Source organism: Bubalus kerabau, chromosome 5 (assembly GCF_029407905.1).
Source record: "Bubalus kerabau isolate K-KA32 ecotype Philippines breed swamp buffalo chromosome 5, PCC_UOA_SB_1v2, whole genome shotgun sequence".
Classification (NCBI taxonomy): Eukaryota; Metazoa; Chordata; class Mammalia; order Artiodactyla; family Bovidae; genus Bubalus; species Bubalus kerabau.
In genome coordinates this window covers 112,743,588-112,760,693 of record NC_073628.1, presented here as the reverse complement: position 1 = coordinate 112,760,693, position 17,106 = coordinate 112,743,588, and the positions used below count along the sequence as shown (strand labels likewise).

The 17,106-nt window shown below is 43.1% G+C and overlaps 1 protein-coding gene across 1 annotated transcript in view; it reads right to left on the bottom strand.

The window, feature by feature from the left end:
- PAPPA2 (pappalysin 2) overlaps positions 1–17,106 on the bottom strand; it is a 320,885-nt gene that overhangs the window by 163,824 nt on the left and 139,955 nt on the right. Inside the window, exons 6-9 of the mRNA XM_055582744.1 lie at positions 13,893–14,014; positions 9,758–10,247; positions 5,730–5,858; positions 2,148–2,239 (exon numbers count right to left, since the gene is read on the bottom strand). Coding sequence (XP_055438719.1) covers positions 2,148–2,239; positions 5,730–5,858; positions 9,758–10,247; positions 13,893–14,014 — 833 coding nt within the window. The remainder of the gene's footprint in view (positions 1–2,147; positions 2,240–5,729; positions 5,859–9,757; positions 10,248–13,892; positions 14,015–17,106) is intronic.

Sequence of the window (17,106 nt, the reverse complement as noted above, 5' to 3'; positions counted from 1 at the left end):
AAATCAATGCAAAAATAGCAGGCCACTTTTATAACACATTTCACAATGGTTCCTTCAAACTTAGTCTCTTGAGAAATGATGGAACAGAACTATATGCTTAGCATATGCTATGAGCTTTAGAGCTATATGCTATAGAACTAAATACTATGAGCATATTACTAACTGAAATAAATATCTAGCTGTAGAACAGACCATTTTAACTTTGCCATGTAAAGCTAAAATAATTTAACTATGATCTTCCTGGAGTTGGAGGGTAAAGGAATATGAACCAAATTTAATGGAATTAAATGTGATGGAAACAAAGTAAGGTCCGCTTTTAAGACAGATGAGATGAACTGCAGTGGCAAAGGCTGTGTGTGTGTTTGTGTGTGTGTGTGTGTGTGTGTGTGTGTGTGTGTATCATGAGCCCATTATGTGAAAAAAGGAATGATGCAAACAGAGCTGGCATTAACAAATACTGGTATACAGAAGAGGGGAGGTAATCGGTTCAGTGTATTTTACACAGCCAGACCATATCTGGAGTATTGAATTCCTTTCTGGGCATTGACCACAGGAAGCATGCCAAGTTAGGGTAAATAGGAAAGGGCCTGGAAACCTAATCACATCAGGGGATGTTTGGACTGGAAAGCAGAATAATGGGGAGGCATTTCAAATATCTGAATGGTAGTCAAATAAAACAGGGGAAAAAAATGTATCCTCTGTAGTTTCATAGCAAGGAAAAAGCACTTGATTAAGAATTAGGAAAGCTGAGTTCCAGTGCTGGCTTTGTAGACACTTCATTATATGCCCATGGACAAGTCACTAAAATGCTCTGAACATCAGTTTCCAAACCAGAAAGGGGGATAAGAATTTTATAATAGATAAAGCCACTTTTAAACAGAATGGTCTTTCAAGGTGCAATCTTTATGGCTAGAGGCATATAAGAAAAGCTCGAGAACTGATATAGCAATTTCTATAAAGGAAAGAGGCTGGACATATGAAGGGATCAGGGTCTCTATTAGACTTGTGGTATACAGAGGGCACTGAACATATTTTGTTATATGGATAGATGTAAGACCACTAAGATTTTATAATTTTATTATTCTGCTGAGGAAAGCAGGAGCATTTGTATGTTCTTTGTAGTATTTAATACCTTAATAAATTATATATAATTATAATCATATCCAACTTTGTCTTGAAATTTAGAAACATTAAAATATTGTTAAATGCACTGCTTTTAAAAATAACCTTGCTGAGTAAATATGTTCCACAGAATTACTTCAATGTATGCACATAGGAGGGCTTCCCTGATGGCTCAGATGGTAAAGAATCCGCCTGCAATGCAGGAGACCCAGATTCGATCCCTGGGTCGGGAAGATCCCCTGGAGAAGGGAAAGGCTACCCACTCCGGTGTTCTTGCCTGGAGAGTTCCATGGATAGAGGAGCCTGGCAGGAGACAGCCCATGGGGTCACAAAGAGTTGGACCTGATTGAGCAACTAAGCGTGCATGCTCATAGGAATGAAAAAATAATCTACAAAGAAGCCTGTTGATGGCTTTAATCAAAATCAGGGAAAGTGTTCTGGAGGGCCTTCCTGTGTGGCGAGAGTCTAGAGTCAATGGCACCTAGCAATAGCATTACCAGTGATATTCCCGGATTAAGAAATTCTGTGTGTCACTCTTCATAATCTTATCTACTAAACACAGACACCAAGAGATATCTTGTACTCTCTTTGGCTTAAAACATGTCCCACCATAATTTTTATGTTGAATCTGTGATTGTGCTACTTGGCTGACAGTCTGATGTTAGACATGAGGACCCAAGAGCAATCTTTGGTAACATTAATCTAGGAGGCCAGGTAACTTAGTAGTTTAACATGTGGATTTGCTTCCCTGGTTCAAATCCTGACTTCATCACTGCCAGCTGTGTAAGAGAAAGCAAGTTATTTAAGCTCTCTGTGCCTCTGTTTAGTCTCCTTATATTTATTGTAGGGATTAAACAGGATAATATACGTGAAACAGTTATTGCCAGGCACATAACAGACACAGCAAATGTTATCATTATTACCACTAAATTACACATTGCCAGATATCAAGGGCTCACAAGAGTAAGAATTGGAGACACCTCCAAATATAGGATATAAGCCTGGGCAGGTGTTCCTAAACTCACCTACACAGTTGAAACCTTCCTCTAACTCACATGCCCTTGAGCAGCCGTCTCCATTCAAAAGGTCTCCATCATCACACTCTTCTCCCAGGTTTCTACAAGGTAAAAGTATACATTCTGATATACAAACATACACACTTGTATACATAAAATGATTTTTCTCTTTTAGTTAACATCATTAAAAAAAATATTTAGTTAGTTTTGGTTGCTGTGCCGGCTTTTCTCTAGTTTCAGGGAGCAGGGGCTACTCTCTTGGTGTGGTGTGTGGGTTTCTCATTGCAGTGGCTTCTCTCATTGTAGATCACAGGGTCTAGGGTGCGAGGGCTTCCATAGTTGCAGCTCCCAGGATCTAGAGTACAGGCTCAATAGTTGTGGCACGTGGGCTTAGTTGCCCTGAGGTATATGGGATCTTCCTGGATCAGGGAACCCATGATCTCCCATGAACCCATGAACCATGTCTCCTGCATTGGCAGGCAGGGCCTTCCAATGTCGCAAGAACAAAGTATGACACTCTATAGAGAGGTGATATAGGCAGAGTTTAAAGGAACATTTTGATAAGGAGCTTTGTGAAGCCCAGTAGCCAAGCAGGTGTCACTACAGATGAAGCTGTTTCAAGGCTCAGGCTAGAATGTACAATGTCAGATTAGGAAGATGGCCCTTATCTTGTTCTGCCCCCAGAACCCCAGACAGATGTGGCATCCTGGGACCTCAGAACCTTCATTGGAGGACTGCTGTAGGAGATGCTACAACATAAGATCAAATGTTTTGTTCAAGCAGGGCTCTGTCTGGGTAGTAATGGTCACCTAGTCCTGCAGACACCTTAATTAGTGGGCAGCAGGTTTAAAATGAGATAGCCATGGAAAACATCAACAACAAGCAGATTTGTTCTGTGCACACGTTGAGTCATCCCTAGGTGATAGGGACAAAAGTGAAAGTGAAGTCACTCAGTCGCATCCAACTCTTTGAGACCCCATGGACTGTAGCCCTCCAGGCCCCTCTGTCCATGGAATTTTCCAGGCAAGACTACTGGGGTGGGTTGCCATTTCCTTCTCCAGAAGATCTTCCTGACCCAGGGATCAAACCGAGGTCTCCTGCATTGCAGGCCGACACTTTACTGTCTGAGCCACCAGGGAAGCTCAAAATAGGGACAAAGTTGGTGATTAAGTAGTTAATTCCACTAGGGGATTGTATGTAGAAAAATATGGGTGACCCCTGTAAGTTACTGATTACTCAATAGAGCAGGTTTCAGTTCAGTTCAGTTGCTCAGTAGTGTCTGGCTCTTTGCAACCCCATGAATCGCAGCACGCCAGGCCTCCCTGTCCATCACCAACTCCCGGAGTTCACTCAGACTCACATCCATTGAGTCAGTGATGCCATCCAGCCATCTCATCCTCTGTCATCCCCTTCTCCTCCTGCCCCCAATCCCTCCCAGCATCAGAGTCTTTTCCAATGAGTCAACACTTTGCATGAGGTGGCCAAAGTATTGGAGTTTCAGCTTTAGCATCATTCCTTCCAAAGAACACCCAGTACCGATCTCCTTTAGAATGGACTGGTTGGATCTCCTTGCAGGTTTACTTAACCACAAAACCAAGCTGGCTTGCTTAGCAACAAAATCATGCAACAGAAGCACGAGACACTGCCCCCAAATGATCAAATAAGTGTTGTCATGAGACCCACATCCTGCCCAGTAAGCTCAGTAAGCTAATTATCCCTAGAACATGCTCTCTGCACACATAAAAAACAATAATTTGCAGACCAAGCTTGATCAAGTAGGGACAAGAAAACTCCCCGGCTCAACCAGGAGGAAGAGCTGATGATGGAAGCATGGCGTCTACTCAAGAAAGACAAAGAAGTTTTTCTCCCCCTCCCCACTTTTCCTTTGATTATAAAACTGTAGCCCAGTAAGTTCTCTGGTTGAGAACCTTCACCACTACTGCCTCTTGCCAATCCTTGCCAGCTTATGTCTTACAAGCATCCTAATCTAATAAATCACTTCTTATCTATCACTTTGCCTATTGCTGAATTCTTTTCTTTGCTGAGACATAAAGGACTGTGGTACTGGAGCTCTTCCGAGCCCCTGAAATGTCACCTAATGGTTTCACAGGGAGATATTTAATTGAGATGGAGGGGAAGAAAGGGTAAGCTGAGACTGAGGCAGAAGGTGGCCTCAGCAAACTAGCAAGGTTTGGGTATTAAAGTGATCTCAGTCTCTTGGATGTATTTCTGAAGTCTGGGAACATTTGGTGTTTATACTACTATGAAAAGGAGTAGACTTACACTAAAGCTTAAGAATCTTAGAAGATTGAGAAGACAAACAATATTTAGTAATTACTAAACAATGGGATAAAACCCCAAGAAAGGCTATAGATTGCTTTCAATTAGGCCTTCAAGATACAAGATACTTTTACTTGATCTGGAAAGCTAAAAACAAGCCATCTTATTAGGATACAGACTCTGAGATAAATTACAGTACCTGGACTTCCAGTCTTTTACTCCCAGCAGCTTTATATAAACAACATATTAGGTGAGCTAAGCATTTAGAATAGATTAATATAGGGTGGTCACTGGGACATGGGAGATTCAGTGAAAAATTTTGGCAAGTGCCTGGCAAATCAGAATGAATTAAGTTGATATCACTAAAGGGCATAGAGAAAGACCATAAAGAAAGCTGAGCACTGAAGAACTGATGCTTTTGAACTGTGGTGTTGGAGAAGTCTCTTGGACTACAAGGAGATCAAACTAGTCAATCCTAAAGGAAATCAGTCCTGAATAGTCTATGGAAGGACTGATACTAAAGATAAAGCTCCAATACTTTGACCACCTGATGCAAAGAACTGACTCATTGGAAAAAGACCCCGATGCTGGGAAAGATTGAAGGCAGGAGAAGAAGGGGATGACAGAGGGTGAGATGGTTGGATGGCATCATTGACTTTATGGAAATGAGTCTAAGCAAGCTCAGGCAGTTGGTGATGGACAGGGAAGCCTGGTGTGCTACAGTCCATGGTGTTGCAAAGAGTCAGACACGACTGAGAGATTGAAATAACTAACTAACTAAAGGGCAACAGGAAAAGGAAGGTAGTATGTTAAGAAATCAAAAGAGCGATTCCATTTTTACCTTGGTGCTTTTATAGAATAGTTGTAAATTGCATTGCAATGAGGTCTTCCAGGGATCAAATGAGCAACTGAAGCTCATAAAGCTATAGTGACTTTCCTTGGGTCATAAGACAGGCAACTGATCCAAAAGATACCCTCACATCCTCTTTTAGCATCATTTGGCAATAACCTTCTCCACCATGAATTCCTTCCCTGAATCACTGCCCAGCACTTGTTCTCTGAAACCTGAAGATCCCCACAGAATCAGCCCAAATATCTTGGTACTAAATGAAAGTGGGTCCATCCTTAACTATGTAGAGATGTGAATGACCCCTCAAGATCACTACCAGGTCCCAGATTTTGTTCAATACCAAAATCACACAGTGCCTTGCCCCTTTCACTTCCCAAACCAGTCTCAAGATGAACCCTCGTGGTCCGGGCAAGGCGGGACATCCTCTGACACCCAGTCCAAGGCACCCAGTATGTCCTCACCTTGCAACCTTCCCATCTCCACAGTAAGGAGCTCCATGGATGTGGCTTAGAGGAGGTGAAGCTTCTCCCAGTTCTGCTCCAGCTGCAGCTTGAACTTGGTACCGATACGTCTGCCCAGGCATGACCTCCCTGTGGAAACCAATGGGCCGTAACCATACATCCAGGAAGTGAAGCAGGCCCTGGGTCTTTTTCAGATGGTGTGAAGGAATTTAAAATAATATTTAAAATAAAAAAATATTACAGGGAATATAAATGTTAAACATGTACCATGTTGTTTGAAACAAAGAGCAGGGCATATAGTCTGACAGAGCATTTGAAACCGTATTCATCTCTGTATTCCCAGTACCTTTTATATAGTCAATGTACAACAAGTGGTTGCTTAGTGAACGCTGAACCAACTAACAGTCCTACACAGTCCAGGAGGATGGTATTTCGAGCATATCTTTACCATGTTACATAAACATACACACACAAACCCACCAACTTTGAAAACCTAGTCTTCTATATCACTGCATGTGTGCGTACATGCTAAGTTGCTTCAGTCATGTCCACCTCTTTGCGACCCTATGGACCATAGCCGGCCAGGCTCCTCTTTCCATGGAATTCTCCAGGCAAGAATGCTGGAGTGGGTTGCTGTGCCCTCCTCCAGGGGATCTTCCTGATCCAGGGATCAAACCTGCGTCTCATGTCTCCTACATTGTCAGGCAGGTTCTTTACCACTAGCCCCACCTGGGAAACTCCTCTGTATCATTGAAATGATTGTAAAGCTGAAGATAAAAGCTTCAGAGTTTGGACTCAGCAAGGCCCTTCTTGGGTCCATGAATCATAGTTTTCTTGTCTCTCAAGAGAATTCTTGTCTTGAAGGGACTGAATGCTTGTGAGGAAAAGCAACTTTCTCCTAGAAGGAGATGAGAAAATCTTCCATCCTTATTTTAGGGATGCAAGAAATTCCACAACTGGAAATGCATTAAATGACTCCTCAGCTCCAAAATACATATAAACCAGGAATGGAGTTTTATCAATTGACACCAGAGATGGAAGGAGTTTATTGGACTATCTGGAGCCCAAGAGCACTGATCAAGTGGAGAATGTGAGAGACTGAACGTTTGCAAGGGGGAAGGGGCTAAGGGCCAGTGGTGTGGGGGTTGGAGGGGAGCTGCTGGTTCCAAAGATGAATTCTGCCTTCAACTTAATTTTTATCTAACGCTTGCCCTAATTGGAAAAGTACCACTTGAGTCAAGCTAGAATGGGAGTGACTTAGGAGAATAGGATCTCAAAGGGCTATTGGTTCTCCCACAAGAGGTACCCACAGATGTCCTGCCAAAGCCCTCTTGCTTTAGCACACTCTTCAACTCAACCACAAAGCTTCTACTCTTTTGCTTGATGCTGCAAGCAGCAAACAGGAAATGTCACAGGGTTTCAAAAACACCTTTAAACATCTCTGTACTGGTTTTTAGTTATTTTAATAGGAAAGACACCTAAATATTAAAGACTTTTAAATTTCCAAATTAGTTTTCTGTAGGGAAGCACTCTTTTCATAAGAGTGCCAGGTATTTCAAAAGCAAAACAAGTTTTATATCCTAATCAATTCTGATGGCTTCCCTTTCACAGGGAGGTTTCTGTCTGACTTCTCATCCAGCCATGCATAAAAGTCTTAACACTGATCTCTAGCTGAGAAAGGATTGGAAAGAAGCATCAGGACATGTTTACGCTTCTTGGGGAGAAAACTCAGCAGCAGGTAGCCCCAATCTTCAATGAGCTGAGTTTGTAAAAGTAATGTGTTGCTAAGGAACCAAAATGAGATTCAGTCAGAAAATTGGATTTTATTCTCGAGTTTGCCACTTACTAGCTCTGTTCAACAAAATTAAAGTTAAGCCTTAGTTCTCTCATCTATAAAATAGAATATTATTATCCTTAAATGGTTTTTGTGTGTAAGTGTATGTGTGAGAATGTGTGTATATCAAGTTAGATAATAAATATCATTAAATAGCTCATGCTTTGAAAATCATGAAGTTAAAAAATATCATTAGATAGCTTATATTTTGAAAATCATGATGAGGCAACACAAAACTTGACTTAGTAAATGTAACAAAAATAACAATAACAAATTATTTAAAAAGATAACAAATAACATTTTAATTGGCTTACTAAAGAAAGTCCCCCTAATTAACATTTTTTTCTTTTCAGACCTGTCCCATGATCTATCCTCCCATTTGCACGAGCTTTTTGACCATTTCACTATCCTCTAGTTCTAATTCGGAGAGCAAGTATGGGAAGAAAATTGCAGTAAAATTCAAGGTGAACGCTTTTCTTGACTCATTTGTAACTATGGCAGACTGAAAAGTGGCCACAAATTCTTCCCATCCCAGATGTATGCCCTTCTGTGATGTGACTTTACTGTTTCTCTCATTAAGAGATAGAATCAATTTTGTCACCACCAGAATCTGAAATTCTTTGTGATCTGTTTTGACTAGTGAAATGGTATCATGAGTGATACAAGCAGAGGCCTGAAAAGTATGAGAATTTGGGGACTTGCCCTTCCTGCTTCTGGAAAGCCTTCTACCACCATGAGGACTTCCTGGGTGGTATGAGTGGTAAAGAACCTGCCCACCAATGCAGGAGACATAAGAGATGCAGGCTCTATCCCTGGATGGGGAAAATCCCCTGGAGGAGGAAATGGCAACCCACTCCAGTCATCTTGCCTAGAGAATCCCATGGACAGAGGAGCCTGGCGGTCTACAGTCCATAGGGCTGCAAAGAGTCAGATATGACTGAAGCGACTGAGCACGGTGAAGCACCATGAGGACAAGCCCAGGCAAAGCCTCCCAGTGAAGGAGACATGTGGAAAGAGAACTTCATCCTCCCAGCCAGGCCAGCATCTTAGCTGAGCTTCATCTGTGCATGAGGTCATCTGGGGCCATGTAGTCTCGGTCAAGCTGGTCCAGATGAGTGCACCCAGCCAACACACAGAACCATGAGAAATGTGTTTGTTGTTTTAAACCACTATGTTTTGTGATGATTTCTCATGTGGCAAAAACTAACCAATATAGCACCTCTGATAAAACTTTTGTTTTACCCAGAGTTCTGCCCTCATGGCAGCCTCTGAAAAAATTATGAGGTGAGGAAAATTTGCCTTTGGAGATACCGGCCTCCTACTTTTGAACTCTTTAAGCCAATGATCTTATCTTAGTCTGTGTCCCCTCCACTGAGCACACAGTGCCAGGAGCACTGAAGAACTCATTAAATGTAGGAAGAACAGAAGAAAGAGAAAGAGAAGGGTTGTAAGAGAAGGAAAGAGAGAAGGAGGCAGGGAGGAAATAAAGGAGGAGTGAAAAATGAAAGTCATGAAAGCATAGTGTTTCAGGAACCCTTGGCTTCTCTGCTTAGCTGTGGAAGAGGTGACTATAACCTTTGAATGATATAGGAGCTGTGGCAGATTATTTAAAAGTTGCGGCAAAGATCAAAAATCAGATGGTGTCACCAGATAGGAGCATCTGACTCTGATCAACTTATTTCTGGCAATTACTTTCAGCCCAACTGGAACATACATGCATGTTGCATCTGACTCTTTGCAACCCTGCAAAGAGTTGCAAGGCTCCTCTGTCCAAGGGATTCTCTAGGCAAGAATACTGAAGTGGGTTGCCATGTCCTTCTCCAGAGGATCTTCCTGACCCAGGGATTGAACCCAGGTCTCCTGCACTACAGGTGGATTCTTCACCATCTGAGCCACCAGGGGACACCAACATATCATTCACGGACCTCTTTTGTCCATAATCATAATGATGGCATCATCAATCAGGACATCCACTTTCCCTTTTCTGGGAAATATTTTTGTTCATCTCAGAGATGCCACTTTAGAATAAAAGCCCCTCCGAGGGTTTGAATGTTTCTCCAAATAAGGGCATGTTGGAATGTAAAACAAACAAACAAACAAAAACAAAAAAACACAACAAAGAAAAAGGAAGCAAAACGCACTTCCAAAGCCTCAGGAGGCCCCATGGTTTAGAAAGCCCTGCTGCCCAACTCACATGTCTGTAAACTTCCGGTGAGGATGCGTCACCAACACAGGCAAGCTGCTGGCAAACGGGGGCTCACGGAGGACCTGGTACTTCACAGGCCTGCAGCCAGAACACAGGGGACTGTGGGGCTGAGAAGTCAGGAGAGCTGCGTCAATCTCCATCCGCTCATCAAAGGTGTAGACTTTCACCCCCACGACCTTCCCATCAACATGCAGTTTGATAGTGAGCGGTGTGTCACAGAAAGTGTCCAAGGGGCCCAGGTGCACAGACTTCTGGTGTTCCAGCAAGATCTCCGTGTCAAACAGCACCGGGGAAGAGCCCATGGAGAGGTAGGTGACCCATAGAGTGAGAGTGTCAGCTTGGACCGGGTGTTGAAAGAGCAGCTCCAGGCTGCAGCCTTCTGCAGGGCAGGGGACGGTCATGTTCATGTGGTACAGGTGGAGCTCGGGACTCCAGGCCTGCAAGCTCGGCTCACAAGGCCGATCCACGTCCGGAGGCCCTGAGGGAGATGAGCCAAAAGACAGATGCATCAGGAACCACCAATAAAAATCTGAAAATGAGTCACCCCTATCAATAGTCAGGAAAGAAAATGAAGAAGAGAATTTTGAGCATATTCTTATAGGAACTGGTCAGCTTAGTAGGTTGGGGGATTTTCCTAGCAATAATACTGGAGTGGGTTGCCATTTCCTCCTCCAGGGTATCTTCCTGATCCAGGGATCAAACCTGCATCTCCAGCAGCTCCTTTATTGGGCAGGTGGATTCTTTACCCCTTGAGCCACCTAGGAAGCCCTTACTGAAGATAAAGCTCTAACAATTCTAAAGCACTGTGCTCCAAATCACCTCTGTCTGGTGCCCTTTAACAAGAGAAACCCAGCATGGCACTGAGAATGGAGTGACCCCGATCCTAAGTGGAAACATGAGGCTGTTGGAGATAAGGTAAGCCTTAAAGAATCCTTGAGCAGGACTTCCCTGGTGGTCTAGGACTTAAGAGTCTGCCTGCCAATGGAGGGACACAGGTTCAGTCCCTGGTTGGGGAAGATTCCATATGCTTGGCACAACTAAACCCATGCACCACAACTACTCAGCCCATGCTCTAGACCCAAGCTCTGCAACAACAGAAGCCACCGCAATGAGAAGCCTGAGCACCACAATGAAGAGTAGCCCCTGCTCGCTGCAACTACAGAAATCCCACAGGCAACAGTGAAGACTCAGCACAGCCAAAAATAAACAAATAAATAAATTTAAAACATTTTTAAAATTAAAAAAAGAATTCTTGAGCCAAGAAGAACTATTTGTACTTAGTTTATTAATAATTTATGATAAAGCAATGCTTCTGAAGCCCTATTTTATTAATAAGGCCAATGTTTTTTTCAGGCTGTTGCTACACTGTTTAACTAGGCTCTTCACAAAACTTTGATTCCCTAAGATCATACCTTAGAAAGCCTTCCAAAGGACTGTAAGTCAAACTTTAAAACCATACACTGAAATTTCCCCTTTAGTTCAGATATGTGTAAGGCAGGAGATCAGGAAACTACCCACAGGAAATAGAAACACTTTTCTTGAGAAGAAGAAAAAGGAGATTCAGTGGCCAGGTAGCCAAAAATGTAATGGTGAAAAATCAAAGATTGCTAACATATTAAGGTCATCTCTGTGGAAATAATCTATATACAAGGTGGTTTCCTTTTATATCCCACAAAGGGAATTAAAAGAAAACCGCTAAATTAAAAAAACGTAGTTCGGCTCTGCTTGGTGCTGTGCATTAGCTGTGTGACTGTGGCCAGTCTCTCTAAGCCTTCGTGTCCTCATTTATAAAATAAGGCCTATTTAACGCTGCCTTACTTAGTAGTTCCTGGTGGCTCAGCTGGTAAAGAATCTGCCTACAGTGCATGAGACATGGGTTTGATCCCTGGGTTGGGAAGATCCCCTGGAGAAGGGAAAGGCTACCTACACCAGTATTCTGGCCTGGAGAATTCCGTGGACTGTATAGTCCATGGAGTTGAAAAGAGTCAGACAGGACTGAGTGACTTTCACTTTCACTTACTTAGTATAGAAGATCTGTACGATGTTTCATAGGAATATTTGCAAACTATATGTGCAATAATAGAATGACTTATCCCTTCAGGATTTGGAAAACAATGTTCCATATCCCAGAGGAAATAAGTTCAAATGTGTGTGTGTGTGTGTGTGTGTTACATCTTTCAGTCCCTATTGTTTTTTCCCTATATTGTGAATCCATTCATTCATTAACTCAATAAAAATTGACTGTCTACCTCTTTTATATCTAGCACTAATCTAGGTATCAGAGATTGAGTAATGAACAAGATAAAGATACTGACCACATATATCTTACCATAGGGTGATAGGTGCAACAGTAAATAAAGAGGTGTAATTTCAAGTGGTAATGTCATCTCTGAAGAAAAATAAAGGAGGAAAAAGGACTAGAGAATGATGGGGTCAGACTGGGGGCTATTTCAGATCATGTAGCCAGGGAAGTTCTCTCCAAGAAGATGATATTTAAGCAGGGACTAGATCTGGTTCAATTTTCTAATCTTCATAGCACTCAGAATGTAGTTGGTGATCAATAAATGTCCAATAAGTATCATTAAATACATTTGGATCATATCTGTAATTATATGTGTTTGTGTGTGTTCTGCTTGGGAGTCAATTCCTTTCATTTTATATATTTAAAATATGACTTGATTCTTCACCTGTTCAAAACAAAGGTACACCAGTATTTCCCAGCAGTATTTTCCAATAGTCATCCCCAAATACTAGCAGACTGCAGGCCCTTGGAAGCCAACTCCTCAACAGCAGCACCGTCTGTCAGAAAGTTTTTATTATGATCTCATGTGAAAAGATGGAGTGGAGGCCCTAAAAGCTAATTTGGTTTGCTTGGAGACACAAGACAAGAGTTAGAACCCAGAACTTCTAATTCCTTTCACCTCTACCAGATAACTTTAAATTTTTCCAAGAATTAAAAAGGAAAAAGTGCAGGGCCAGACAGTCAAATAGGCATTAAAACACTAACACAGGACAAACTGTTTGCCACAAGAGTGGCCTTTTATGAAATGCCCATCTCTAAATGAGTCCTGTGCCGTGCCAATGTAAATTTTATAGTCACTTTCCATTCTTCCCTGAAAACTCATTTGAAAAAAGTCCTGTATGATCAGTCAGGTCAATTGTCTCCCTCCAGATTTCTCCTTCAGGCTCCTGGTGTTTGAGTAACTGGGAGCCCAAGGGGACATGGTAGATTCTTAGACTAACGTTCTCCTTTTTTTCTTATCAGAGTCAAGACTGCAAACTAACTCAAATAGGACCATGCCCAACACATCTGATGGAGTTGTTTTTACAATCATAATAAAAGAAAAAAGAGAAGATGATGACTAGGTAAGCACTGATGGTTTGATGGACCAAACAGGACAGTGATGATGGAAAAAGTCAAGCCATTCATCAGAAGATGCTGAAACTCATGTCAACAGCATATCTGGGACTTGAATTAGGATAGCATTCATACTCTAATTTGCTATAAGGCACTGATACACGTATGTGAGCGAATATGTAACTGAGAAGTTGGGGGGTGGGACAGGAAAGGGGACAACAGCTAAAAACATTTTCCCCTCCCAGAGCCTAGCTTAGATCACATCCAAAGCACAACCAGCACCACAGGTTAATAGACTCATAAAATAGCATAGATGAGAACGATGAGTTTGGAACACCTAGTCCACCCCACCCCCATCCCGGCTGGCTCAGTAAGTGTGCATGAGTGTTTCCTGATAGAGGCGGGGACGATATCAGTTTACATCATCCTGTGGCAAGGCTGTTCCATGGGCTGGCGGGCACAAATAGCATGACGTGCCTGAGCCAGCTCATCCTGAAGTCGTCCCCAGAGTTCTCCTCCCTCTGTCCCCCGTCTGTCCTCTGACTCAGCACTGCCACCACCACCGTAAGCACAGGTGGGCCATCCGCACAAAGATCCCAGCCAGAGTCACTTGCAGACCCCTGGAGGTTTCCAGCAAACCATACACACAGAGACACACACAGACACACACACTGCCTTATTCTCACTGCCACCACTTCACCCTTTACCTCCACCCCCATTCTCAGTGGCCACCGAGGTGTAAATGAAAAAGCCATGGTCCTTTACCCACGGCCTCCTCTGGAGTCCAGTAACCTGAGGAGTCACACACGCGCTGGGAGGAAGCTGTGTGCACGTACTGACGGAACGTGCCATCTTCAGTGCAGGCGCCACACACGCTGCCCGGGACCCTGCGAAAACAACGCGGGGGGTGGAGACGGGAAGAATAGGTCAGATGAACTGGAACAACAAAATTCAGATGACTTTTGGGGGCAGGGAAGTGACAGTGGGTATGGAGGCCCTGGGAGGTAACTGGGAACACAGCTCTTTCGCAACTCACTCCTTTCTTGTATAGACCTCACCTTTGCAAAATTCAGAGTGACATGAAAATCTCAAGGTTATGAAGCAGAAGAATTTAACTAAGTCATAAAGGAGGCCTGTGGAGATGAAAGAGGACTTCTATCCCAGCAATGGTCAACACAAAATAATTACAATCTGAATCTTTCAGCATAAAACAGCTTCTATGCTGATTCTCAGTAAGTCAGCCAGAGGCTCCTTGCATTCCCCTGAGTAAAACAAACAGCAGTTTTCACAGTAAACTTACTAGCTATATGTGGTCTTATGTTTTAACACTCTACTTTTTAATCACACATATAAGGGTCATATGAAATGTAATGCCTCTTGGTTCTCCAACACCTATGGGGATACACCTAAATTCCTGACCATGACCCAAGATCCTTCAGAGAAGAGCTCTAGCCTTACCTCCTTCAGTTTCTTCATGAATTTTATGTTCCCATCACAATAACAAATCACCACTTCACAAAAACATCCTGCCCATCACACAGTTCCATGAAACATGATGTACTCTCTCCTGCTAAGTCGACTTTCCAAGCTTCTTTATTTAGCAAGCTCCTATTCATCCCTCAAAACCTATGCAAGTGTATCCCCTGCAATGGTACTTAGCCTGACTCCTCTGGATAACCAGCACTCTCCCCTCTGGGCACCCACTGCATCTTCTAGCTCCCATCTTGGGACACTGATATTTGGTATTGACAATACCCATTCCCATTCCTTCTCCTGGAGGGATTCCAGGCTGAGCTCTATTCTTTCTGTGCCTAGCAGTTAGGACAGAGACTGGTCTAAGTGGTCCCTCAGTGAGAGCTTGTTCTGTGGGCATCCTTGAGACTATTAAGGACTTTGAAGAGCTCTTCAAGCACCATATCTTGAAGAGTAATGTCAATAGCTAAATAGCAAGGGTCAATCACTTGATGAAGCCTGTTTCTGATACTTAGAATTTTTTTTAATTTATTGAAGTCTCAGTTCGGTTCAGTCACTTAGTCGTGTCCGACTCTTTGCGACCCCATGAGTTGCAGCACGCCAGGCTAGCTGTTATATAATATTATATAAATTCTAGATATATAATACAGTGATTCAATTTTAAAGGGTATACTCCGTTTACAGCGATTATGAGATATTGGCCATATTCCCCATGACATACAGCATATCCTTGTAGCTTATTTTACACGTAATAGTTTGCGGAAACCCCATTGTGAATGATCCATCTGCAAACGGAGGTACCGAATCAAGGTCTCTCAAGAAGCAGCAAGAGAAAAGTAAAATCCAATAATATGGTAGAAAAACAGTATTGTCAAATAAGGGTAATAATTGTGCTACTGAAAGGTTGCTGCTGTGAGCTGTGTGTTACGCTGGGATTTGTGACCTCCAGAAGAGAGGATTTTGATTTGGGGTCAGAGACCAGGCTTGACTACTTGGACCCTTTTCTGTAGCAAAGTTCTATTAAAGTATAACAGAGATCAGAAAAGCTTCTGACATAAACATCAGAAGGGGACAGAAAGAGTGCCTGCTTGCTAGTTTTTAACAAGGTGCTTTATGCTTATTGAAAGTGAAAGTCACTCAGTCGTGTCCAACTCTTTGTGACCCCATGGACTACACAGTTCATGGAATTCTCCAGGCCAGAATATTGGAGTGGGTAGCCTTTCCCTCCTCCAGGGGATCTTCCCAACCCAGGGATCAAATCCAGGTCTCCTACATTGCAGGCAGATTCTTTACTAGCTGAGCCATTGTCTGTTAGCTTCTAATCAGATAAAGATCAGATCAGTCACTCAGTCGTGTCCGACTCTTTGCGACCCCATGAATCGCAGCACGCCAGGCCTCCCTGTCCATCACCAACTCCTGGAGTTCACTCAGACTCACATCCATCGAGTCAGTGATGCCATCCAGCCATCTCATCCTCTGTCGTCCCCTTCTCCTCCTGCCCCCAATCCCTCCCAGCATCAGAGTCTTTTCCAATGAGTCAACCCTTCGCATGAGGTGGCCAAAGTACTGGAGTTTCAGCTTTAGCATCATTCTTTCCAAAGAAATCCCAGGGCTGATCTCCTTCAGAATGGACTGGTTGGATCTCCTTGCAGTCCAAGGGACTCTCAAGAGTCTTCTCAATCAGATAAAAGAAACACCTTAAGCCTGAGGGAGTTTCGCCATGCTGCTCTTCCACAATATGCATTTTTGAGATAGGAAAGCAGGAGGTGTGTCATCCCCTGGCCATAAAACAATTGACATGAATACTGGTTTGTTGAGCCATTATCGACCCAAGGTTTGAGAAAAGTGAAAAAGTTAGTCTTAGGTGGAACCATTTGGAAGACAGGCAGTTCCAAAGCAGATAACATAGTTTAATTAACATAGCTTAAGAAAAACATTTCCATAAGAAAAACACATTGATTAGCTCAAGGCAGAACCAGGTGTCTTCAACACAGAATTAAAAGAAGCCTCTTTCAATTTTGTGTGGAGGAGGAAATACACTCGCTGTATATTTCCTCCTGCCGCTTGGGGACCTCTGGCCTTCCTACCTGTTACCCTCTCACTACCAGCTGCTGTGTATTAAGCACACTATTGTGTGCTTAATACCTGGCATTGTCCCACGAGATGCTTTTCATAAATTATTTCTCATCCCTGTTTACGAGTGAGGATACTTAGGCTCAGAGAGATGAACTGCCTACAGTCAGAAATTTCTTAATTCCTCTGAGCAAATTCCCAAACACCATCAAGTGTCCAGGACTTTGGCAACGAAAAGGTGTCATTAACTGCAACCCGTGACTGCAGTCAGCACTCACGGCCGCTGCGGACACAATTCCAAACCACAGTTCCCTGATGCACTTGGCTCTTCCGGGGCCGCCGCTGAGTGCGTGGTTGGGCTCTCTCTGACATAAGGATTCCAAACACCTACTGGGGAGGAGTAAACACAACTCCAAGCATGACACAAATCCCT